Source organism: Lissotriton vulgaris, chromosome 8, assembly GCF_964263255.1.
Source record: "Lissotriton vulgaris chromosome 8, aLisVul1.2, whole genome shotgun sequence".
NCBI classification, from domain to species: Eukaryota; Metazoa; Chordata; class Amphibia; order Caudata; family Salamandridae; genus Lissotriton; species Lissotriton vulgaris.
The window spans coordinates 39216598-39243548 of NC_141696.1; the positions used below are offsets into that span (position 1 = coordinate 39216598).

General features: G+C 43.4%; 1 protein-coding gene across 1 annotated transcript in view; it reads right to left on the reverse strand.

Annotated features, from left to right (window-relative positions):
• LOC147693339 (transient receptor potential cation channel subfamily M member 2-like) overlaps positions 1–26951 on the reverse strand; it is a 1947553-nt gene that overhangs the window by 970187 nt on the left and 950415 nt on the right. The window contains exon 11 of the mRNA XM_086935940.1: positions 20802–20931. Within this exon, the coding sequence (XP_086792066.1) occupies positions 20802–20931 (130 nt within the window). The remainder of the gene's footprint in view (positions 1–20801; positions 20932–26951) is intronic.

Sequence of the window (26951 nt, forward strand, 5' to 3'; positions counted from 1 at the left end):
GATCTGACTGCTAAATTGAGTTTGATTCATCAACAGGTTTTTGAAGCTTTACCGGCACAGACGGAAGGACCTGGACATCGGCTCCAACCTGGAGAGTGGGTCCTAATCCGCAATTTTGGGAGAAAACGAAATCTCGAGCCAAGGTTCGTGGGACCCTACCAAGTCTTGTTGGCAACGAGGACTGCAGTTCGGCTGGACGGCAGAAAGCACTGGGTGCACGCCACCCATACAAAGAGAGTCCCGCTCCCATTGCCAGCAAATAATTGGATAAGGAAAGGGTTTGCTCCGACTGAAACTGATGTTATTCCAAAATATGTGCCATTTACTGATGCTCAACCTGTAGAGATCGATCCAGCTCAGTCAGATACACCTGTTGAATCATCTGGAACTGTACCTGTGTCTTCAGCATTGGAGAATTCAAGTTCTGAACAGTCACCTGAACAATCGAACTCTGTTTTGCCATCTGAACCGTTGTTTGAAGAGCAAACTCGATTGCGTGATTAAGGACAAATAAAAAATTCCCTTTTGTTTTTGAATATACATTACCCCCTCTCTGTTGCTATGAACATTGTGGACATTTGCATTTTTTCCTGATTTTGAGTTCTTTAATTTTGTTTTACATATCATGTGGGTTCCTTTTCTGTGCAGCTAGGAGACTTATATTAAATTGAATGCTTAATTGATTAAACCTACCATCTGGGTTGGCTGTAGGGCCGTACGGGTACCTACTTCTGTTTAGCAGGTTTCTGACACTAGGCCGGTTACTTTTGTCGGTTTTTGGGAACTCCTGGGAATTGACAATTGCTACTCAGAATCAGGTGCGTCAAGAACGTTACGGACGGTCTTTAGAGGACGGAGTTCTCTAAGCTGTCAGAAATAGAGAGGATGTCGGCGCAAAGATCTAAATTGCATAAGATTTTATGAACAAAATGTTTTTTGTTTCAGGTTTTTATGTTGTTCCTAACTGTGTCTATGTTATTGGTGGGTGGAGTGTATTTTGGGATTCAGTCACTATTGCCTTCCACTTCACCTACTTCCCCCTCTCATGATCTGAATTCTGTTCTCGTTCCCACCATCTCTCCACATTCCTTTCATCTTCTGCCCCAACATGAACAGGTCAGAGGTGCGGAATTTATGAACAATTCCTTTGTCCAACTTTTGCATCAGCATCAGTTGGTGATGAACACTACCAACTGTTGGGTGTGTGGGTTAATGCCACATACCATGGATAAGGGTATTCCGTATTTAGTTCTTCCCTACAGCTCCTAGGGGTCAGCTCGGGCATTCCAAACCATGTTCCGTAGTGCACTAGATTCCTACCCCCGTCGAGAGCCACGCTCCACAGACCTTGGTTCTGGCCCGTACCACAAGTCGTTGGCGATAGCGATTGCCGATCTGGATAGAGATATTTTTGATACATCGCTTATTCCAGAGGAAGAGGTGCGAGCCTACAAGGATCTGAGTGAGGCCGAATATAGTATGTCAGTGGGTGATAGACAGCTTAAGAGCTCGTCTCCAATCTGGATTGTACCCCACCTTGGTCATTTCTGCCTGCAAGGTCTTGGTCGAAATCCGAGAGCTCAGCTTGGGAAGAGTGCTTGTACTGAGACATACGTTTTACCGATGCTCTCTTCCCCTGTATTTCTGACTGCCAAGGGTACCTATTTTGTGTGCTATGATCGCGCTTATACGTGGTTGCCCCGTGACTTTTCGGGCACATGTTATATCGCGAATCTTTTGCCACCGACTTTCACAGTTGCCTCAGACTACCACAAAACGAGAGTTGTGAGAGGTGTTATTAGTGAAGAGGACACTGCCGGTCAAGAAGCAGGAGACTTCTTTAAGGGTTTCCTACCATTTTGGGGACCTATGGTTAATAGTAGGAACCTGAGACAGTTGACTTGTGTGGTAGAATTGACTGCTAACATACCTGCAAGTGCTCTTGGTAACCTGACAGCAGAGCTTCAAGCGGATAGACTTATGACGTTACAGAACCGTATGGTTCTAGATGTTGTACTCGCAGATAGAGGTGGTGTGCGCAAGGTGATCCATTCGAGCTGCTGTATTTTCATACCTGATAATGCTCCAAATGTTTATCAAGCCATCTCGAAGTTGCATAAAATCTCCGAGTCCATACACGTTGACGAAGGTGATTGGACGCTTCTAGGATGGTTTTGGGGTCTAATGTCGACTTGGGGTTGGAAGATTCTGATGATTGTAGGGGTTGTTGTGACGTTTCTGTTCACGTGTTGTCTTTGTGTGCAGTGTGGTCCAGCCTTATGTGGCCTTTGTGCTACAACGTGTATAAGAAGGCCATCTGTTACCAGAGAGAAATTGATGGATAGAATAATGATTCTGATAAGGAGCGTCTGAGGTTCCGTGAGAATCGGAACGACGTTTTGGGCTTGTTCGGATATGGATGAGTTTGGTATCTACGAACCGCAAATGATGAGATTAGTAGGTGTACGTGTTTTCGCTACACTACTTGAAAGGGTTTGTCTTATTTACGGGTTTTCCATCTGAACCTTCGGATTCCATTTTAGATACGGCATCCATTTTGTTTCTTGCCCTCACGTAGCCGGCGAACGGACAATGTCCGCTCGATGACCCTGGGATTCCCAAGCTCTTGCGGAAGATGCATATTCCTTTGAGTGTGCCTTTATGACTAGGGGAATGGCACGGCAAGAGCAGATGGCTCCGCTCGAGGCTCATCTTGCCGTGCCGATCTATTGTTTCAGCCTTGCATACGTTAGGTACGAATCCTTTGATCCTGCGATCACGCTTCCGATATTGCCCCCACACTCTTTTCAATCTGTTGTCTGTCTTTGTCTTCCTGCACCTGTTTCTGTCCCTTCTCTTAGCTCATTTACGACTAGAAAGGAATGTGCCTAATGGTGGGATAGCGTGCTTTTACAGTTGGGAACCGACAATGTTTCTGTATTATGTTCCGGGTTTCTGAAAACATGAATGCGATCTTTTTGAAGTTTACTGTGGGAACTGAGTTGTAACCTTTTGTTCGTTATGTTGTGCAATGGCGAAATGAGTATAAAAGGAGCGATCCACTTTTGCAATTTGAAGCAGACTCTCTGAACATACACTATGTTGTACTTCTAGCGATTTCTGTGTCCCTGCAGTAAATAAACGCTGATCTTTGACGCCGAAGGAAGTGTCCCGTGTCTCTGTAATTTGTACGCCGGAACAGGTATATCCACAAAGGTTTCAGGTGTTGTCCCCTCGCACCGCTGGGCCTTAAAATTAGCCCAGTCCTTCAACCTGAGCTCTTTCACTAACTGGACCCTGCTGGTGGCTAGATATCGTGTGGGACTGAGCAGGCGTTTCCCTGTTGCCACTGACAGCGCTATCTGTTAGCGCTCTAGTGTTTGCATAGAACGTTGGCTCAGCTTACTTGGAGGGCGAGCGTTTTTCTAACGTCGCACTTCAACTGTAGTTTTCCTGAGAGGCGGATGTTCTATTCGCTCTCTTTTCTTGTAGCTGTATTTCCAGTGTTAGTAATTATTAGCTATTCTGGCCATTAGTTAAATTCTTCCCGTATACATTATTGGAGTATTCACTGGGTTTCGGCGGCAGCTTCTTCGCCGCGTTAGTCACACTCCATGACTCTTCTCAGCCTCCCCAGTGTTCCCGGCTGCGGCTCCTCTTCAATGTTTATCTGCGGAGTTCAGCAGGAGCCCGGCAGCCCAGCAGTGGCTCCTCTTCAGCGCAAACCCTGAGTTCAGCTAAAGCGAGGCAGCAGACTTCCTCCGACAGCCAACATCTCCAGAGAACATCGCAACAGGGTCCTTGGTGAGATCGCTCCTTGTTTCCTTTTGGATATTCAGAACTTAAGAGTATTGCAGCATCAGCGCTTTCCCAATTCAGAACTCTCTGACAAGAATTATCTGCATATGTACTAGGTTCCTGTTTTGACTGTCATTTTATTAGTACTACTTCAGTGCAGAAATTTGTGGAGTCTTGGGCAATCACTAATGTAATCTGAAGCGCTTCCTGCTCTAGACCTTGGGCGCTACCTAGTTTATGGAACTGAACTGTTCGCCTGTTTCCTATGGATAGTTTGGAGTACAGTTCTCTGAGGACACTACTTCAAGCGTCAGAGTCATCAAGTAGATAACAATATATATATATATTCTTGTGTACCACTTTATACTGCATCTCCATTGTCTTCAAATCCTCAACTATTGACTTATACTCTATCCTGCAGTTCCTAAAGAGACTTTCTAGAGAGAAGCTAAAGCCCACACTAAACCAGGTAATTAGGAGAGAGTTAAGGATAGTAATTAGAAGGAAAATTTATGTATGTTTATTAGTGCAAGAACTTAGTAATGTTGTTGTTTAATCTTTCAGAAAGAATATTCATCTCATCCGAAGTAGAGGTGAAGATTCCAGTGTGAGCAGTCTCTCCGTTTGTCTCTTCCACTTCCCCTTTCCCTGGCGTCACTGTGGCAAGAGAAATCTGGCGCAGTGGTGTAGGGGAATTGGGGCTAGCATCTTCTTCGGCCTGGTATCCCCGCGGAACTCTGGAAACTTCAGGTACCTAATCTGACAGCTAGCATCCGCGGCTACAGGGGCTCATCGGGGTCTGAACGCACTGCCTCCCTCACACCTCGAGAGTGCTCAGGTAACCCCCACCACTCAGGAGGCGGCTAGGGTGACGGCCCGGCTCCCTCACGTCTCCGCACTCAACTAGGCCGCACTGCGTCTCTCCGTTACCGATGGTTGATCGGGGGCCAGAGAGCACCAGACAGTGCCTCCCGATCTCCTGGGCCACGGTGGTGCACTTTTCAAGCGTGGATGGGCCCCGCAGGTGACCGCCGGAGGGACCGAAAACACGTCCTACTCCGCCGCCATCTTTGCCACACACCCCTGCTGTAGTCTTTAACTGGAGTGAAAGTCTTTTTTGGGGAAGTGGTGATGGGGCGCCTATTGATTTTAAAATTATTATTTTACCTCACACTACATTTCTTGTGAGCCTTGCCGGGCTCTACCAAGTGGAAGCTAGATGTGCATCTGTATATTTTATGTTGCACGCTTCTACTTTTAAATTTAGGGAATGAAGGGGCAAGGCGCCCCCTGAAACATTTAAAAGCCACAGCACACCTTCTGGTTAGGTTCAGTGTTTAGATTCTGTGATTACAAATTGCCTGGCTGTAACCCTGAGTCTATGCATGCATTGTTACAAACGAATACAGAGGTTTGTCTCGGTGATCGCTGCTCTTGGGATGAGAGGATACAGGATAAAAGCAGTTTTAGTGGCAAATGATAAACGAAGCCCTGGAGATGTGATGGTCCCCAGGGCTGCTGGGGCCTCCGCTGTCCCCCACATATGATTTCCTCTTGGCCCCGGGACCTGGCCCACCCGGGGCTTTAAACAAATGAAGCACTGAAGCCCACGCTTCATTTTTTATTTTTATTTCGCTGCTTCAGTTTATTTTTATTTTGGCTGGATACGCGCACACAGTGCAAATTCTGCCCAAATATTTTTTGTTCACGTTTTCTTTTGGCCTTGTGGCACCACCTGCGCAGGCCTAGGGGGTCAGGGTATTTCTACCCTGCCCTCTTTTCTTGTTTTTTATCTTTTCTTTACCTTTTTCTTGTGATTTGATTTTACCGAGTCACAAGATGGCTGCCAACACATTCTAGTTTGGAGTGTTGGAAGGCAATCAAAATGAATTTATGCTTGGGAGGGTTTGCAAATCCTCCTCGGTGCTCAGATATCAATACTTTTATTTTTTTAATTTCTCAGGAACTACTGAAAGGATTTACACCATTTAAAAAAAGAGTGCTTTCTGAACCAAGAGCTACCTTTTTGCAAAATTTGGTGTAATTCAGTTCAGCAGTTGGGGCTGTCGTCTGGGCCAAAATTTCTATGGAAATTACCTTGGGAAATCACCCTTGAAACTTTCAAGACAGGAGCGGACCTAAGGAGGGCATTTATTTTGAAAATTTTGTGAAGATTCTTCAAATGACGCCAAAGATATTGGCAAATCTTTAAAATGCTTTTCCTATGTAAACTTGCTCCTAACTATAACAACCTGTAGGTAAAATGTATATAGTACTGAAAAAAACACAGTTTTGAGGGACCTTATAGTTAGAAATGAGCATTTTAAAACCCTTAGAAATTCACAGAAAAATACAAAGGTTAGAGGGACTTTATAGTTAATCAGAGATTTCACTCACACAAAACCAGAGAAATTCAGCTGTTATAGTTAGCTGAGATAACTATAACTCAAGCCCCTTCAATGCACTGCTTATGACCTCACATATTACATCACTCATGACATAGTCAGTGACATCACTCATGATATCACTGTATACCCATCTTCTGTATAGACCGAGGGAGGGGGATGTCAGGGTTCTGTAACAGACTCCCACGTTTATTTAATTTGTGACCCGGGGAGATGGTGGTTCCCGGGGCTGTGTGTGGGGCTCGAACCCACCACACTTCACTTTTTAAGATAGCCCTGAGAAGGTGCAGGTTGGCGGGATTCACAGGCCCAACATGACTCCCACCGAAACCAGGCCTATGAGGTTAGGGTGTTTCTACCCTGCCCCTTTTCATGATTTCTAACCTTTTTTGATGTGACTCAGTTCAATCGAGTTAAAAGATTGCTGCAAACACTTCCTGGTTCGAAGTGTTGACAGCCAATCAGACGGAAAGCTCCAGCTATATGAATATCTGAGAAATATTTACATTTCTCAAGAACTACTAAATGGATTAACACCATTTAACAAAAAGAGTGCTGTCTGGACCAAGAGCTACTTTTTGGCCACATTTGGTGTAATTCCAATCAGCAGTTCGGGTTGTAGTTGTGTTTAAAGTTTCTTATGACAATTAACATAGAGAAAATGTGTTTAGGGATCCCCCCTTTTTCTTGGCCCCTCCTTGAGGAATCACTCCGAAACCTTTAAAACAGGAGCTGACCTGACCGCCCCATTGGTTTAATTGTTTTTGCAAAGATTCATCAAACGGCGCCAAAGATATTGGCAAAAGAAAAAACGCTTCATAAATAGAAACAAAGTCCTAACTATAACTACCTACTGTAGGTAATATATATATATATATATATATATATATATATCTATATATATATTCACTGAAAAAAACACAGGTTACAGGAACGTTATAGTTAAGCTGACATTTTACTCATACAATACCAGAGAAATTCAGCCGTTCTTTGCTAAATATAACTCGGCCCCAGGCAATGCACTGCTGATGACGTCATATATTTCATCACTCATGACTTGGTCAGTGGCATCACTCATGACATCACTGATGACATCATCCATATAATTTCAAGTTGCACACTTTTTTCAATTCAATTCAAAGAATCTTTATTTCGGCATTAATGCCATAAAAGAAACAATTCATGTGCATACAATAAAAGCATATTAAAACTGTACAGCGTGGAACATAAAACCATTCATTAAGAACAATTCATTTGCATTGGAGACAATTGTAAACAACGATATTAGGGTTTTACAGTGAACCCCCATTAAGTAATTGAAAGAGATTTTGACATTTCTACCAATTTACAATCGATAGCCCAATTTTTTTCCTTGGAAAAAGATGCAATGCAAAAATCTACTGACACTAAATATTATAGGTTGGCTTGTGTTGGTAGAGAGGATTCTCAGAGCCTGGAAACATGATCTAACACCTAACGCTAGGCATATTGGTTTGATCCATCTTTTCCTGGCCTGGGCATATAATGGGCAGAAAAAGAGGATATGTTGCTCGTTTTCTTTTTGGTGACTTCCACACATGGGGCAACGTTCATCTACCACTTGATTTGAAATATTTGCACCACTAGTCCAGCGAGCCAATGTGGAGCCTATTTGGAGGTTGCCATATCTGAATTTTAAAAATAGAGTCTTTGCAAGCGGCGGTTCTATTTCATCCAAAAAGGTCTCGAAAGTTGGCTCATCTTTAAAGGTGAGGAACTTTGTTACTAGTGTCCCACTAGATGAAGCACTTTTAATCATGTCTATGATATAGGTCCAAAAGGCCCTTTTTACTTTTTTTTTTGAGTTAGGTGGTAATAGATCCGGGTTTTCCCAGTAATGTTTCAGGCCTAAATTGTTAAGCCAAATTTTGACATGTTTGAACCACGATATTACTTTGAAGTTATCAAGCTCCATAATTTCTTTAAGCCCATCTCTGTAGTCTTGTAGTTCTGGTACCTGCCATAGCCTTATCCATAGCAGCAGAGGGCGTAAGATAATGTGGTGGTCCGTTCTTCGAAAATTTAGGTCCAGTTGAAGGGGCACCAGAGGGGTACTTCTAGGGACCCTCACCAAACTTCTCAAAAAGTTGTTATCTAGGACACTAAAAGTGCCTGGCACTGCTGGCTGCACTTTAAATTAAATTTAAAAAGTTCAACCGCAGGAGATACAGCTTTACTGGTACTCAGGCTTTGTTCCCTGAGAATGGGTTTTGCATTCTGACAAAATGTCATCTTGCTTTTTTCCAATTGGGCTTTCCAAGAAAGTTTGGAATCCAGTGTCACCCCTAAGTATGCAAAATAAGGAACCGATTCTAATTTTAAACCATTTAGGGTTAAACAGCCTTTATCTGTTTTAGTTGGATTTAGGGCCATACACTTAGTCTTTTTCCCATTTATCTCCAATCCTTTCTTGCTGCAATACTCGCTGAAAGAATTTAGGAGAGCTTGGAGACCTTTTTTTGTCTGAGAAACAGAATAGTGTCGTCAGCAAATAATAGGGAAGTTACCTTTTCTCCATTAAGCTTGGGGGAATCGTTTTTGAATCCCTCTAGATATGAGGGAATGTCACTCACGAAAAGGGAAAAGAGTGTAGGGGCCAGAACGCACCCCTGGCGCACACCACGCTCAATAGGAATTTTTGGGGTTAGTTCTCCGTTTGGGCCCCAACGGATTCTCGCAAAATTATCTCTATGGAGCTCTTTGATTTGCACTATTAAGGTAGTTGGCATCCCTGCTACACTCAATGCTTCCCATAGTAATTTGCGCGGGACTAAATCAAATGCTGCCCTTAGATCGACAAACGCAACATATAGTTGGCCCTTTTTGATCTTAACATATTTCCAGTAAAGGCAACAGAATCGGAAAATTTGATCTATTGTGCTTACTTTGGGTCTGAATCCCGCTTGATATCTAGTCAAAATTGCCTTTTCATCCAGCCAATCGTTAACACGGAATAGGATGTGTTGTGCATAGATTTTCTGGAGTATATCCATTAGACTTATTGGCCGGTAATTTGAGGGGTCCATCCTGTCTCCTTTTTTAAAAATTAAAACAATTTCAGCTCCCTTCCAACTCTCTGGAAAGTCAAGATTTCGGGATAACTCATTGCACAAGTAATTGATGTAGGGTGCCCATATTTTTGGATCGTGTTTATACAAGTCTCCCGGAATCTTGTCTAACCCAGGGGCTTTGCCTGGTTTAATTTGGCTTATTGCCAGTTCTGTCTCTCCTAGCGTAAAGCCTAGATAGTCTGTTGGGAGAGCATTGCTTAGGACAACCATATCAGTGGGGAGTTCTTCATATTTTTTATAAAGGCTAGTGAAGTGGTTAATCCAGGTTTGTTCGTCCAAATAGACGTCCTTGACCGCTCTCCCTTTGTGGTTTCCATTCGCTACTAGCCTCCAGAAAGCTACATTATCACGTGATTTTGCTGCATGCAGCAAATCAGCCCATTTCTCTTCTTCCCAGCTAATTTGGATGCCTTTTGTACCAGTTTATATTTGTTCCTAGCTGATTTAATATCTAAAAGTGCCTTAGATTTGATCGCGGTTAAAAGTGCCCTTTTGGACTCCCTACAAGCTTTATTGTACCAGGTTTTACTATGAGGCAGATTGTGTGTCTTCTGCTGACTTTTCTTGGGCATTTTGGTGACTAGCAACTTTAGAGCATCAAAAAATTTTTGGTGTAACATCTTGAAATGGCTATTATTTTCCTCGTCTAATGAGTGATTTAGGTATGGGCCAAAAGTACGTGCGAACAGTGTATATATTTCTGCGACAATTTCGCCATTGTCCAATATAAATGGCCATTTTAGAGATCGTCTGTTGTTACTAATGTGGGTCTCGTTGTTGTCACCATTAGTTCCTTCTTGAGACATGGAGGAAGCTGTAACTTCTAACAGCGAGACCTCCATTTTGAGGTCTAGAGGGAAGTGATCGCTTTCTAATCTTTCTATTACCTCCATGTCAAGGAGGTGTGCCCAAGTTGGTATGGAGACAATGACAAAGTCTATGTGACTTTTGTAGTTCCCCCTAAAGAAGGTAGGCTTCTTCAAGCTATCCGACGGTAAACGTCCATTACAGGCCCTAAGGCAATATTCTGTACATAATTTCGTCATTTGAAGGGCCATAGTTGAACATTTAACTGGTTTGACATTGTCTAAAGCAGGGATTTTATTAGCCTCATCTTCTTCTAAAAAGATATCACTAAGACCCACGACTGGCTCATAATTGCAATTAAAATCGCCAGCCACGATAATGAAGTCCTCCCTGACATCCAGATTACTCAAGAGGGTATCTAGGTAAGAAAGTGTTGGGGATTCTCTTGTTAAGGGTGGTCTATTATAGATGTTTACTAGGAAAAGTTTTTTCCCTTCCAGTGCAGTAATTTTTAGGACCAGTAAGTCTGGTGAGTTAGCATCCACCACCTCGATATTCACCCTTAAGTTAACTTTCACCCAAGTTATCAGCCCACCCGAGGGTCTTCCGCACCTAGATGGAATAGCACTAATTCCAAACGATTTGTACCCTAGTCTATGTATGATTTTGACTGACCTGGTCTCTTGTAACATGCAGAAGTCGAAGGAATCGATATAGCTTGCCCATTCGGGGTCCCTTGGATTTTTTAAGACCCCTGCTATGTTCCAGGAGACCAGTTTAAATGGTTGTCTTGTTTCAGGTGCTTTTTCCAAAGATACTTTTTCCCCCTCATTGCAATTGTGGAAAACTTCAAGTTGCTCAACTAAGGACCCTTCTGATCTAATCAAATCATCCTGGGGAGGCAATAGGTCATCAGAGTGTATAACACTTTCATTTGATGTAGATCTATCCCTAATTGTTAATACAGCCACAGGTAGAGATCCTGTATCCACCATAGGTTCAATTTCATTAGTAATACCACCAACTCTCAATAAACTTAGTTCTTTTGTCACCCCCCCACCCGAGTTGACAATTTCAGATACGTTTCCCCCACTCCCCAAAGGCATATGGCATCAATCACAATCATCTAGTCCACTAAATATATCAAATCTATTGGTGGTTTCTAAAGGTGTGAAAGGCTTTAGATGGTCCATTCTTCTGTTGTTGGATTTGAGGGGTCTATAAGGAACATAATTCCAACCAAGGGGATCAGATACAGGCACGGGGTTTGGCGGGTAGTAGAAGTCCCTAGGATTTTGTCTAATTGGCGGTTGCAGTGTATGTTGAGTGTTACCAGCCCTCTGTATAAATGGTGGATAACAACTGGACTGGGTTTGAGGTGCTATATGCGGGGGTGGTTGATACTGGGGAGGGAATACCACCGACCTAGGATAACAATATGTCAGTGGTCTTGGGATTATGCAATTGCTGGTAGTGCCTGGCGGCCAGTTTAATATAAATTGTACAGCATTGGGGTCCCGAAAATTCACAACTACCACGTCGCCCTCGATGTTTTTGGGTCTACCTCCCAGCCATTGAAGACGGCGAACATGCACAATTTCGCCGTTTACATGATTTGCTATTGGCCTGTAAAGACTTAGCCAATGCGTGATCCTATTTTTTAATTGTGCAAAACCCTCCCGCTTATTAGGTTGTAACACAGGGACCCCTGTTAGGACTACCACAAAGGGCACTGCCTCTGGTGGTAATTCAGGAATGGGAGCCTGTTTGGGTCTCCCCCAGCTGGACTTCGGGCCCCCCGCCTCTGTCGTAGTTCTTTCCTGGGGAGTGTTAACCGTACCATTGGGCGGCTTGTTTACTAGGGTAACCGGCATGGTATCTGGTTTATTGTGTGAGTTTTTGGGTGGTGGAATTAACTGAACAGTCATTTTGTTCCCTTTGGGCATAGAAGTAGAAGGATTTGCCAACGAAGTAGATTTAGCAATAGGAGCTGGAGCAGCTGGGATAGATTCAGCTAGGGTAACAATTTTATGCATTGCTATGTTGGGAGTTATGATGTTATCAGCACCCTTGTTTCCCAGTGCCCGCTCAATTGTACTTAGTCTAAGTTCCACTTCAATCAGCCTCTCTAGAATTGAAGCAGAGTAGGTTTTAAATAAACTTTCTATAGTATCTATGGTAACAGGGTCACGATTTGCTTGGGGCGCTTTGTCCATCATGGAGGCTTCCAAGTCGCACTCTATATCTATGGGCATGTTGGGTGGTAACGGTGGTGTAGTGGTAGACCCTACTGCAGCTACTAATGGATTATCAGTGTTATTTACAGAATTCTTCGCCTTTTTCCCAAAGTCAGAATGACTTAACTTAGGTTGTTGTAAGTTCCCCCCTTTACGCCTCTTCTTACAAGGAGGGGGTCCATGTATCCTTGGAACTGGCATGGGTTTCTTTGCCCTGTTACGCATTGTTTTGGTTGGTATGAGGGCAGATGGCTTTGCGACATTAGGGGTACTCATGTGGATAGTTGAAGGGGTGCCATTTATATCCAGTTCAGGGGAAGTAATTAGAGGCGGTGTAGTATTAGTTGCTTCTAATGGCTGACTGTCCGATATATGTACAATAACGTTAGCTAACTGGGGGTTTTCTTTAGTGCAGGAAGGGGCTAAGAATAGTGGTGACAGTGGCCGATTTTTCATGCTTTTGACAGAGCGACGGCGTTCAGCTCGGCACTCTGCCAAGGCAAATTCAAACGGGATGTCTGGGGAAGCCTTAGTGAAATAGTTATCAAGTGTTTTATTTAACAACCCTCCCTGTATATCAGACATGATGAATACACTAATCTACAGGTACAAAACAAGGAATAGAGAAGCCCAACAGAATTTCACCAATAACTATAGTAAGAAGGTAAAATACCAGGGGGTAATGTCCAGTCCGGTCTCTTCGGTTCTCTGAGGGCCTCAGAGGGCCTGCCCTTTGCCCGGGCTTAGCCCCGGGCGCTCCCACGCGCGCTCCCGCGCAGCAGGGCGCAACAATTCTTATAGGGTGCTTACTGCAATTAGGTGAGTGGGCGGGGTGATGAGGGAGAGCAGCCCAGGTGTAACGGGCGTGGGGTTTCCCTTGGACTCCTGGGAGAGTGAGTCCACACCCCTTAGCTCGCGGCCCTCCTGCCCTAGTCCTCCCTCACAGGCGATTCAAAATACTTCTGCCCAAGCCCCAGGGCGAAGCGGGACCCGCGAAGCGGGTTCCGCAAGCAGCAACAGCAGTAGGGGTCAATCAGCAATCTGACCCAGTCTCGGCAGGCAAAGTAAATGTGTCCCGCATTCCAAGAGCAGGCGGGGCACTTTATCTCGGTCCGGGGGGCGGGGCGATGAGGGAGAGCAGCCCAGGTGTAACGGGCGCGGGGTTTCCCTTGGACTCCTGGGAGAGTGAGTCCACACCCCTTAGCTCGCAGCCCTCCTGCCCTAGTCCTCCCTCACAGGCGATTCAAAATACTTCTGCCCAGGGGGAAGCGGGACCCGCGAAGCGGGTTCCGCGAGCAGCAACAGCAGTAGGGGTCAATCAGCAATCTGACCCAGTCTCGGCAGGCAAGGTAAATGTGTCCCGCGTTCCAAGAGCAGGCGGGGCACTTTATCTCGGTCCGGGGGGTGGGGCGATGAGGGAGAGCAGCCCAGGTGTAACGGGCGCGGAGTTTCCCTTGGACTCCTGGGAGAGTGAGTCCACACCCCTTAGCTCGCAGCCCTCCTGCCCTAGTCCTCCCTCACAGGCGATTCAAAATACTTCTGGCCAAGTCCCAGGATGAAGCGGGACCCGCGAAGCGGGTTCCGCGAGCAGCAACAGCAGTAGGGGTCAATCAGCAATCTGACCCAGTCTCGGCAGGCAAAGTAAATGTTATTTCGTCATAAGTGTGTCACCCTAGGCACCAGTAATCTTATGCTGGAGTCTCCAGCGGTTATGGCTTCAATTCGAAGTTCAACTTAAATTCCTCCATATAATGTTTACTCCATACGATATATTTGGTTCAAAAACAAGAGTGTTTTATTCACTTTTTCTCCACTTCATTCAAAACTCAAGACAATCCATTGTTCCAATGCATTTCGGTGCGTAACTGCACCTTCGTCAGGAAACGTCTAAAATTAAACAAACAAAACATTTTCTAAATTCATGTTACCTCATGTTTTAATGTTCTTACGCGCTTAGTGTGTAGTTACGCACCGAAATGCAGGGTGACACACTTATGACGAAATAAGTGTGCAACTTGAAGTTGTCTTACATACACTCCAGGAGGGGAGTGACACCCCAGAGCACAGTCGTAATTCAATAGACACTTGGCGGTGCACAACCCTTTTCCCAGAAGCATCATCCATATAATCTCTTATGCATCTACTCACACCCCAATATAACCTTTCATACACCCAGTCCAAATTTCAGACTACCAGTCTTTAAACCATTGACACACCAATACCAGTACAAACATACCAACTCACGGAATCATAGGTCTACATACACATACACTCACTCACCCATACATGCACTCAAACAGCCAGTCACTCACAAATACAGCCGCTGATATATCCACTCATACACCCATACTGCCACTCATACACTCAGCCCCCCATAGATCTAATTGCATACCTACTCACTCACCCAAACTCTCACTCACAGAGCCACTTACTCACCCCACAGAAACACACACATACTCACTACACATACATATACAAACAAATAATTACTCTCCATACAGTTACTGAAAAGCACACACTGATCCATAAAGCTACTCTCACAATCACTCACTCACACATATATCCACTTGTATACTCCAAACCTCACATATTCTGCCTTTCACATATGCGGTTACTCACCCATATACCACTGAGACATCCATTCACTCACTGACACAGCATACATGCACTCACTCACCCATACATTCCCACGCAGATGTACTCATGAACCCATACACCTAGGGATTCACCCACTTATACATCCATGGAGGGAGTCACCCACCCACACAGACACTCAGGCACCCAAGCAGGTACAGACAACTAACCAATAACCCATATAAACACTCATGTACCTACTCACCAACCCATGCAGCCACTTACACACCAACTGACAGACTGATACACAAATTCACACAGATTAGTCATTCGCTAAGACAAGTTTAAACACATACAGTCAGGCACGCACTCACAAAATCATCCATACAGACACTCATACACCCGCTCATTCTTCAATATACCTTGGCATTTATATAATTCTTAAACTTTTTAGAAACACTTAGTCAATGGATGATGTCATCAGTGATGACACTGTTCATGTCAATAGTGATGTAATATTGACATCATCAGCAGCGCATTCCGGGGGCATGAGTAATCGTTAGCTCAGCTAACTATATTGGATTAATTTATCTGGTTTTGTACATGTGAAATGTCAACCTAACTATAACGTCCCTGAAACCTGTGTTTTTTTCCAGTGAATATCTAAAGTTTTTTAGATGCTAATTCCTACCTAACACGTTCCTGAAACCTGTGGTTTTGCAGTGAATGTCTAACGTTTTTTAAATGCTAATTTCTAACTATGCCTACATAGGTAGGACATGTACAGATAGAGGAAGAAAGGCAAATAAAGAAGCAAGGGAAGTGCAGAAAGATTCATGAGAGGTGCAGAAAGAGGAAGAAAGGTGCAGAAAGAAGCAAGAAAAATGCAGAAAGAGGCAACAAAAGTCCAGAAAGTGGAAGAAATGTGCAGAAAGAAGCAAGATAATGCAGAAAGAAGCAACAGAGGTGCAGAAAGAATCCTACTTTCCTACCTTGACTGTATCTTTCCACAGACTCATACAAAGTAGCTTAATGACTAATCCTTCTCCCAAAATGTCTTACACTTCTTTTCTCTTGAAGGTTCACTATTCATCGCCTGCTCAGAATGTTGGCTTACCAAATGTAAAACAGTAATCCAAACCATATCACTGTTTGTGAAGGTATGAATGCGTGTGTCTCTGCTTTTACCTAGTGACGTGTTACACAAAAAAATATATATAAATACTTGAATACCTGTGTCAACCAGCATTTGTGTACAAAAAAGTGTATGTATTTCTTTCTGCTCATAATACAGGGCACATGGGTATTCAATAGTATGTTTGAGGGGCTCTATAACACTTATATACATAAGACATGATCCCTGTGCAACCGAATGAGAGAGCAGAACTAAGAAGATTTGACCACCCACAGGAGAAGCTATCCACTTTTTAAACTACCATCTTCAGATGCATAGCACATGTTAGAATTTATGAACAGCAGACATATACTCAATCATGAGGGCATGCATGATTGCCAGCTTGCACTTCCCATTTGAATGCAACAATAGGTAAGAGAAGTGCAGAGAAAAACAAGAGGTACAGAAAGAGTAGGAAATCTGCAGAAAGAGGCAACAGAAGTTCAGAAAGGGGCAAGGGAGGAGCAGAAAGAGGCAAGAGAGGTACAGAAAGATGGACCAGTGTTGCAGAAAGAGGCAAAGGTGTACAGAAAGAACCAAGGGAAGTGCCAAAAGAAGCAAAAGAGGTGCAGAAAGAGGCAGGGGGTTGCAGAAATAGGCAATAAAGGTGCAGAAAAAAAGCAAAAGAGGTACAGAAAGAGGAAAGAGGTTTGCAGAAATAAGCAAGAGAGGTGCAAAAAAAACAAGTGAAGAGCAGAAAGAAGCAAGAGAACTGCAGGAAAGATAGAGAAGGGATGCAGAAAGAGGCAAAAGAGGTGTGGAAAGAGGAAAGAAGGCAACAGGAAGAGGCACAATGGGTGAAGGAAGAAGCAAGAAAGGTACAAAAGGGATCAGGGGGGCTTCTTGCCCCCAAAGTCCCTTAGAAGTAAAGTGGACTTCCTCTCCCAAACAGTAATGTACCAGGAGGCTCCTGATCCTTCGCACCTTTTATCAGTCTGATACCGTCAAACATGAAAACCTGATTGCTCTGCTTCAGCACAGGATGGGGCTGTCAGGCCCGGTCCTAAATTGATTTGCCTATTTCCTACATAACAGCATACAAAGAATCAAAGTTAACTATTCAAGTCATGATCGGAGTGCCTCAAGGATCCGCACTCTCGCCCACTCTCTTCAACCTTTTTATGGAACCATGCACTGTCATTCTGAACCTTGCTAACATACAGTACCACATGTATGCAGATGACACACAACTTTACTTGAAGATCTCCTCTCAAGAGGACTTATGAACGCTAAAAGCTGCACTTGAACAACCTTGTCTCACTTTGTATCCTTCTCTGGTTTGAGTAAATCCCTATGTTTAGTTTACACTTATAGCAGTAGCTACAATAACCTTAGAGGTCCTAAAGAAAGCACCTGGTTTACATCTTCCGTCGAGTGCTGAAACATGTTGATCATTTTTGTCGAGGACGGCTATTTGTTAAAACTTGTCCTTAACACTGTTTTTAACTCTTGATCGTAGCATACACTAATAAAATGCACAGTATGTCTACGCATCAATTTTAGTTTTCACTTCACTGATTTTGCACTGTACTTTCAATTTCTGTTCCCATACACTCTACTACTTAAATACACTACTCATCTTGGTAAATATACCTTTTTTTTACATCCTAGAGCTCTAATATCCATGGAGCAAGAATGTCAATCTTTACAAAAGGATACCCAAATGATGAAGCTAATCACCAGGCATGGTGAGAGATAGGAATCCATACATATAAATTATATGTCATGTGCATAAATTGTGGTTTTTGAGTTCTTCCTGTTCTTTCTTGATCTCCTAGACACTGGGATATACTTTGTATTTAACTGTTCAGAGCCACCCTGAACTCGTCGGCCACAGTCATTACATGCTCTAGAAAGCATGACGTTATTACATGCTCTAGAAAGCATGACCACATCTCCCCGACCTTCTGTAACTAAATTGGCTGTATTTTGAAGCCGGCCATCCTCTTCAAGATAGCCTGTTATACCATAAAGTCATACATTACAACACTTATATTTACCTGGCAAATAAGCTTGATCTTTCGGGCTCAGGCCGGAACCTAAGAAGTACGTCCACCCTACTCTTGAAACCGCCCAGATTCAAAAAGAAAAGATCTTACAATTGTGCTTTCACCAGTCTTGCTCTAAGAACCTGGAATGCCCTGCCTCCCGAGATGACATCCAATCATTCCACTGCTTTGCTCAAGAAACTTGTCAAACAGCTACACCTGAATGAACTTTAACTGCATTTTTCTACAGCTTTGACTTGTTCTCATGCTCATGCTTTGTCAAAATGTTGATTCTTACTGTACTATGCTGGTTAGATGTCTTCTATGCTTGTCTGTTAAACTGTTATCGTGCTTGAGGGCACTTCTTTTAGTGTTTTGGTCAAGCCAAACCCCACCCCATTACTGAATCTGTTTCCCCCTTTGTTTTTAACCTCTTCTTCTGTCCCATGGTGTTTTGGTTACCCATGTTTTCGCCAAATATGTACAGTGCACTGAAACCCGTAAGGGTCTTGTTCGCGCTTTATATATCTTTTCAAATAAATAAATAGAAGGCACGTTTGCAGAGTGGTGAAGAAAGGGGACTTGGCCTCCAAATACCTCTTAACAATCTACTGTGTGGCACTTTCTGGAGGTAGCAGGAGGAGTAGTTGTGCCCCAAAAACATCCTTTTGTGCAAAATACTCCTCCTATTACCTACTGTAAGTCCTACACAGCTGGATTGCTAAGTTTTCATAGCTGTCCTTGCCCCACTTGCCCACCACTCTGCAAACACGCTCACTGGTGTGCTATTTAATGGGGATTGAAGCCCCCTTAGCTGCTGGGGGGACTTAGGGGCCAAGTAGCCTACCCGTTACCTCCATTAAGCTCCACACAGTGAGATTGCTGGGAGGTGGACATAGGCCTTGCCCCTTTCTCTCCACTCTGCAAATGAGCCTCCTGGCTCACTCTTGGTTGGGGGTGAGGTTCCCTTGCCTCCTGAGGGCCACCAGGGCCAACTAGCCTTCCTCTTAATTCTAGTAAGCCCCCCACAGCTGGATTGCTAAGAGTGGTCAGAGGCCACGGCCCCTGTTTATTTCACTTTTAAAACATGCCTCCTGGTTCACTGCTGCTTGGGGGATGAAATCCACTAAAGTCCTGAAGTCTTCAGGACACAAGGGGACCTCATCAACCCAACAGCAGTGCTCCAGAGGGCTCGTTTGCAGAGTGTTTGCAAAAAAGGGCGTGACCTCAGACCACCTCTCAGCAATCACACTGTGTGGGGCTTACTGGAGGTGCCGGATACCGTGTGGCCCCCCTTCCTAGGCCGATTTTGCCCCAGGGACCCCATTCCCCGGGGCATGTCCATTTCTATTTTTTTATCACAAAAGGGAGGGGGGCCAAGAGGCCGCGCTCCTGGGCCATTTTCAGGTCTGGGGACCCCATCCCCCGAGCCTTGACCTCTAGTTTGGGACCACGGGGGATCCCCAATTCCCCCATGGTCTCTGCCAGCTCCCAGCCTTGTGCAGGAGCCAGAATTGCTTTTAGGCAAAGGGAGCTCCCTTTTCCTAAATTCAATTCTGCTTTGCTTCATGGAAGCGAGAGCACTTGGCATGGCGGGAGTTTACACTATATTATATTTATATGTTAAAATATTTAATATGTAATATTTTTAACTATATGTATTAAAAAAAATATTTTTGTATATATTTTTTGATATTAGTGTAAAACTATATTTTTCTATATACATTTTTGTACGTACCATTATATAGGAAAACACTATTTTTGTATCACAGTATTTTTGGTTTTGATATTGTGCCAGAGAACCGTCATTAAAGGAATGATACCAAGTGAAAGGAAAGATACCAAGTGAGTTGCAGTGAAAGAGAGGGAGGGATTCTACTCTGATGAAAGATAGAGGGGACAATAATGACAACTGAATCACAGACAGAAAAAGAGAGAAAAGAATCAAAGATGACACATAGACAACAGTTAGAGAACAAAGATAGGAATCAAAGAAAAAATATGGATTACAGGTAGAGGAGAGAGATCAAAGATGAATCCAGAATTTGAGACACAGAAGGAGCTAAAGGGATCAAAGATGACGCCCTGACCAAGAGGCAGACAAGGAGAGAGGATTCGTAGATGATTCCCAGATTATAGACAGGGAAGAAAAAGAGTGCTCAAGGATGGTAAAGGTATCACAGGCAAGGAAGAAGAGTGAAGAATTACGGTTTGATTTACAGTTCTGTGGACAAGTTACTCCATTGCAAACATAATGAATATCTGTTTGCCAGTTTACAAGGGCAGATGGATATAATGCATTTGAAATATGGGCCACAGTATCACCTTTGTGATGGAGTAACCCGTCCACTTACTGTTGGCACTAGGACTGCAGTTAGAGAAGGAGAGCAATAGATCAAATATTAGAGACAGAGAAAATGAGGATGATACCCCCTGATCACAAGCTAAAGAGGAAAAAGGAGGACAGAAGATATGAAACAAAAGAATAAGAGAGACGCAACAAGGGAGTATCTCAGAAAGCTAAATGGGGATATGCAAAATGTGTCCATAAAAAGTGAATGAGTTCTATGCAGAATGACATTTTGGATCCATGGTATTACAGTATATACAAGCATGGGCAAACAAGTGAGTATGGTATCCATTATTTTCAGATGAGACTTCTATTTTTCAATTCATGCATAAGAGGAAAACATTAAAATACCCAGTACCTGATGCCCGCTCTTCAAACTGATCTGCCAGGGATTTCATTTCCTCTTTGTTATCAGTGTTCCTTTCCTTCTTTGAGCAAGCTCTCAAGATTTTGCTGCATGTTAATGCCCCCACAATGCAGTCCGGGCACTGCAACAGAGCAAACAAACACAACATAAATTTACAGGTGTAGGACTTTGTTTGTCATAATCGCTTCTCTGTGAGTACCCTCACTTTGGAAGCACACTAAATAAAAAATAAAATGATAAAAGAACATAAAGTGCGAGAACAACAGAAGGTGCATTACTTAATCTGGCATACTGGCATGGGATGAAGGCTACAAACCATGATGTAGAGTCATGCTGAAGGCACACAACTTAATCAGCCACAGTGCAATCCTATGAAGGCTCTAAACCATTTTCCAAAGTCATGTTGGAAGCATATACTAGTATCTTACAAATTGGGATGGGATGAAGGCTATTAAACATGATGCAAAGTCATGCTGGAGGCCCAAACTTTTATCTGACACATTGGTGTGGGGTGAATGCTACCAATCATGGAGCAGGAGGCACTAGTCCATCATGGATTGTATATGGCTCCACTGGCTTGCTGTACTGTCTACATTTCCTACTATACAGCGACCTGTTTAGAAACTTAATTTTTCAGTAAACTGAGTCAGAAAGCTGCTGCTCGAGTAAAAAATCTACTTGAGTAGCAGCAAAATTAAATTGAAAGGCAGCGCCCTCTGGTGTGGTGAGAAGTGCAGTGTGTACTAATTTTTCATTGCTGCACAAGCTCGCGGTTCTAAGTCACAGTGCAAGCAGTGCAACATGTCTATTTCCGCCGTTCACGAAATTCCACAGAACCGCGTGGAGTTTATTTGTAAAATTAGAAAGCTGCTGCTCGAGTAAAAAATCTACTTGAGTAGCAGCAAAATTAAATTGAAAGGCAGCGCCCTCTGGTGTGGTGAGAAGTGCAGTTTGTACTAATTTTTCATTGCTGCACAAGCTCGCGGTTCTAAGTCACAGTGCAAGCAGTGCAACATGTCTATTTCCGCCGTTCACGAAATTCCACAGAACCGCGTGGAGTTTATTTGTAACTCCGCAGAATTCCGTGGAGTAAAACCCTGTGAGTTCTGCCCCCTATGAGTTTTTTTTAGTAAATGTGGGAGTGACAAGAAGCACAGGCTGGTCCTACGCTCACTCAATTTGTCGAAATTTCAGAAGCTCAGGCAAGGGACATAATTATCACAATCAGATCAGGTTCAGCACTTGATCCTTGTCCTGTTAAAGTTCTAATGCCAGTCTTAGAGGAAATTACCCCGGCCATAACCTCCATATGCAATGCCATGTTTAAAACAGGTATCTACCCCGAAAGTTTAAAAAGAACCATTATAAAACCTCTGTTAAAGAAATCATATTTGGACAAGGACGAACCCAAAAGCTACCGACCTATAGCCAACCTACCGGTCCTGGCCAAAATAGCAGAAAAAGCTATGAATAAACAACTATCCGCGTTTCTGGAACAACACCAGCTACTTGACGAAACTCAGTTTGGGTTCCGCCAGTATCATGGGACTGAGACAGCTCTAATTAAAGCAGCTGATGACATCAGACTCATTCGTGACACTGGGGGTACAGCAGTTCTGATACTACTTGATCTGTCTGCAGCCTTCGACACGGTCGATCATACCACCCTGATTGACTGTGTTGAGGGCCTGGGTGTACAAGGGATGGCCAGTAAACTTCTGGCCTCCTTTTTAGCTGACAGAACTCAGGTGGTTACAACGGGACCATTTCAATCGTCCACTATGTCACTGCCATGTGGAGTACCTCAAGGCTCATCCCTAAGTCCGACACTTTTTAACATCTACGTGTCGGGCTTAGCCAATGTCATTCGGGCTTATGGGATGAGCCTCACGTCCTATGCTGACGATACCCAGCTGGTTCTAGTCATTAAGAACAATGGCCATAAAGTGGCAGGTGACCTTAGGGCTGGCATGATGGCAATAGGAAATTGGATGGCCTCTAATTGTTTAAAGTTAAACTCAGATAAAACAGAGGTAGTTATCTTTGGACAATTAACACCTGAGTGGTCATCTAATTGGTGGCCTTCCTCTTTAGGCTCCCCCCCCCGAGCCTGTCAGCAAAGTGAGGAATCTGGGAGTCATCTTTGATGACCGACTCACGTTCCATCCACATGCCAACCAGATTACCTCTTCAGCCTTTTATAAGCTGAAGCTAATCAAAAAAATCCTCCCTTTCCTTCCTGATAAAGCCGGAAAAACTCTTGTCACATCCCTTGTGCTGTCCACCTTGGACTACTGCAATGCTCTGTTTCTCAGTGCACAGGAAGGAGTCTTGAATAAATTACAATCAATACAAAACTCTGCTGCGAGGCTTTTGGGAAATATCCCTAAACATCACTCTGCCTCTAAGACCATCAAAGAGCTGCATTGGTTATCCATCAAAAACAGGATAAAGTTCAAGACCCTGTGCATTGTGTATAAAGCATTGCACAACCAAGGACCAGCACATCTTGTCCGCAATCTGACCCCTTATCGTCCGCTTAGAACGCTACGGTCATCTTGTTCAGGAGATCTTGTTATACCCCGGACAAAAACGGTCTCATGGGGCGATAGAAGATTCCTGGTTTCAGCCCCCAAGCTGTGGAACACTCTGCCACCAACGATTAAAGCCAGTCCATCTTTATGGTCCTTTCGGAAACAACTTAAGACCTGGCTCTTTAATCAATAAATCTTCCATCACTTTCTAGGGTAAACACTCAGACACTTAGCGCCGAGACGCCCTTGGGCCATTGCATGCGCTCTACAAATATCACAAATAAATAAATAAATAAGTTGCTAGAAAATGGAGAAAACACCCACCTTCAAAAGAGTAAGCCATTTCTATTCATTCATTAATTTCGGTTTTGCTTGAACCATCAAAGATACATGATAACAGTTCATACACATTAATTAATATACCACAATGAAAATACTAACATTCCATGGGTACCACTTTAGACAAATTCAAATGCTAAGATAATCACAATTATATAATAACTGGCTGTTCTTGGCCAGCGTTGCTGTGGCTCAGTCTGGTTAAATGGAAGAGAAAGAAAAGAGTAAGCACACTTTTCTTTATTTAATTTCACAATGCTTGCGGGTATATACAATATGTTTTTGTGACTATCGTCTCTATGCCTCCCTTGTAGTTGTTGCACTGCAAGCAAATCGATGGGGTCTGTTCAGCCTTCGATTAAAAAACACGCACGTATTGTACACGCGCGTATTCGAATTCAACGTTGTGTATCTTTAAATACGCGTTAATGTTGCAAAGTGAACCAACTCCTCCCCCCTCCCTCCACCCACTTCCCGGTCTGCCATCCTGACACCAACTGTCCATCCTGATATATGTAGACTATTGTCGCTATGCATCCCTTGTAGTTGTTGTGCAGCAACCAAATCAATAGGGTCTGTTTGTCCTTTTGATTAAAAACACGCGCATATTGGACACGCGCACATTCGAATCCAGCGTTGTGTATATATAAACACGCGCAAATGTTGCAAAGTGAACAAACTCCTCCTCCCTCCCTCCACCCACGTCCCGGTCTGCCATCAACTGTCCATCCTAATGTATGTAGACTATTGTCTCGATGCGTCCTTTCTTAATGTTGCAAAGTGAACCAACTCCTCCCCCCTCCCTCCACCCACTTCCTGGTCTTCCATCATGAGAACAACTGTCCATCCTAATATATGTAGACTATTGTCTCTATGCGTCCCTTGTAGTTGTTGCGCAGCAACCAAATCGATAGGGACTGTTCGGCCTTTCGATTAAAAACACACGCGTATTGGACACATGTGTATTCAAATCCAATGTTGTGTAGATATAAACACGTGCTTAAACGAATCCAACGTTGTGTCAAAATTTCAAAGCAATCTGTGAACAAATTTTGGAGATTTAAGAATTTTAACAAACGAACATTGACTTTTTTTGTGTCTGTTCGGGCTTTCAATTGAAAACACGCGCGTATTCGACATGGGCGTATTGGAATCCAACGTTGAGTATATAAAAACACGCGCGTATTTGAATCCAATGTTGTGTCAAAATTTCAAAGCAATCGGTGAAGTACTTTCGGAGATTTGCAATTTTGAACAAATGAACATTTACATTTTTATTTATATAGATGAATAAAAACTGGCAGTCGATCTAACAAGTTAAATTGTGATAATAAAAAAAATGCTAAGCTTACAATCTGATATAATTAAACATTGAGGAGAATATAAGGTCCAGGTTGGTTTTAAAAAGGAGCGAGTTTTAGAAAGGTACGCATTATATGTACAGTCTTCGAACATAAAAATCTGTACAGCTGAAAAAGTGCAAGTGCTTTCAAAGTGTTTATGGGCATAGAAATCTGGTCAAATGAAAAAAAGGCAAGTGGTTTAAAAGTGCTTATGGGCTACCCTAATCCGGACTTAGCATGCCTACAAATACATTCAACCTGGACTCAGGACAGTTCTAAAGTGCAGATGCAGAAAAATACAAATTGGAATTTAAGATTACACACAGAATTCAGAATGTTAACCTTTTAGGCATTTTTTCCTCTTATTATACCCACGGAAAACAAGTATCTGCTGCCACTAAAAATAGTTTTCTGGCAAGTGTCAGTTTTTAATATTCTGTCTACCTCAGAACAAGACATAGGGGGCCATTATGATATTGTGTGTGTTCCACCGCCTGGCAGGTGGTGGCCGGTGGTGGCGATCTGCACGCCATCACAGCACAACTTACCCCCGCCATATTACTATGGCAGAGGGTACCGCGGCGGATGGAAAGTCTGTCTGCCCCTATTGTGCCGGTCGGATTGCCGGCTGGGCAGAAAAGGCCCACAATATGGTGACAGTGCCTTGCGGGCACCATCATATCTATATTAGGATGCCTGCGGTGAGTATGCTTTTCCATGGTGGAGTCTCCGCCATGAAAAGGCATGCAGTAAATGACTTTTGGAGCATGTTGCAGGCCCCCTTGGGTGGCTGCACGGGTACCCCCCTTCATTGGCATGCACAAGGTGGTAGGCACAGCGCGGTGCCTGTCACGTTGTGCATGCCAATGCACAACATGCTAATTTTACATGGCGGCGGGTGCTGCTCACAGCACCGCCTGCCACAATGTAAAAGATGTGGGATGTGACTGCCAGGGTGGCGATTGCATCCTATTTGGCCTAGTGGGACTGCCACCACTCTGGCTTTCTGTTCTGTTTACCATTATGGTTGTCCGCCCGCCATCGTAATGGGGCCCCTAGTTCCCAGATTTTGAAAGATTGGTTTAATCCATTTTTGCCTGGGCATTGTATAGGCTGGGCAGAAGAATAATAATTGCAAAACCTTTTCTTGTGCATTGGATTGGAATAATACAGAACAGTCCTCTTTGCTCTCATTTGCATTTCGTCCCCATTTTGATGTATTCAGATTAGTTTGCAAAACACCATAGTAAAATTTCATTTATAAAGATTTTGCCAACTGGGGCTGCACTTCATCCAGATATTGTTCAAAAACCGGGGTTGGTTTCATATGAAGAAACTAGGCCGTTAGTCTGCCAATGTTTGGACTATGGGAGACTATGGGAGACACTATTTTGTATATAAGCCCAACAGATATTTTTCAGTATTTCTTTTAAAGCTGATGTCAATATAGTAGGTGTTTCCCAGAAATGCTTCAGCCCATGTTTACAGAACCATGTGTTCATGTGCTTTTTTTAAAAAACTTTTTAATATTGAAGTTCTGGTATCATAGTTTCAATTAGTAAAAAGAAAATGCGTATATTGACAACCAAGGAATACAAAATCATAGTTTACAGAATACAATTTCCAATATTACTCAAAATACGATTTCCAAATTTTGTCAAATTTCCTTATCCCCCAATTCGCTGTGCATAACGAAATTCACTTATTCTAACATTTCTCATTTTCTGAAGCCAGGAATTAAACGTAGGAGCTTGTGTTAATTTCCAATTCTGAAGCACCAAAGACCTCGCTACTGCCATCACAATAAATAATAGGTTAACCATCTGTTCTTGCAATCGGAGATCAGAATCATATCCATAAAGTATTATTTTGACGTTATAGGCAATCTGAATCCCACAATACTTTTGTAAATATTCGAAAATCTC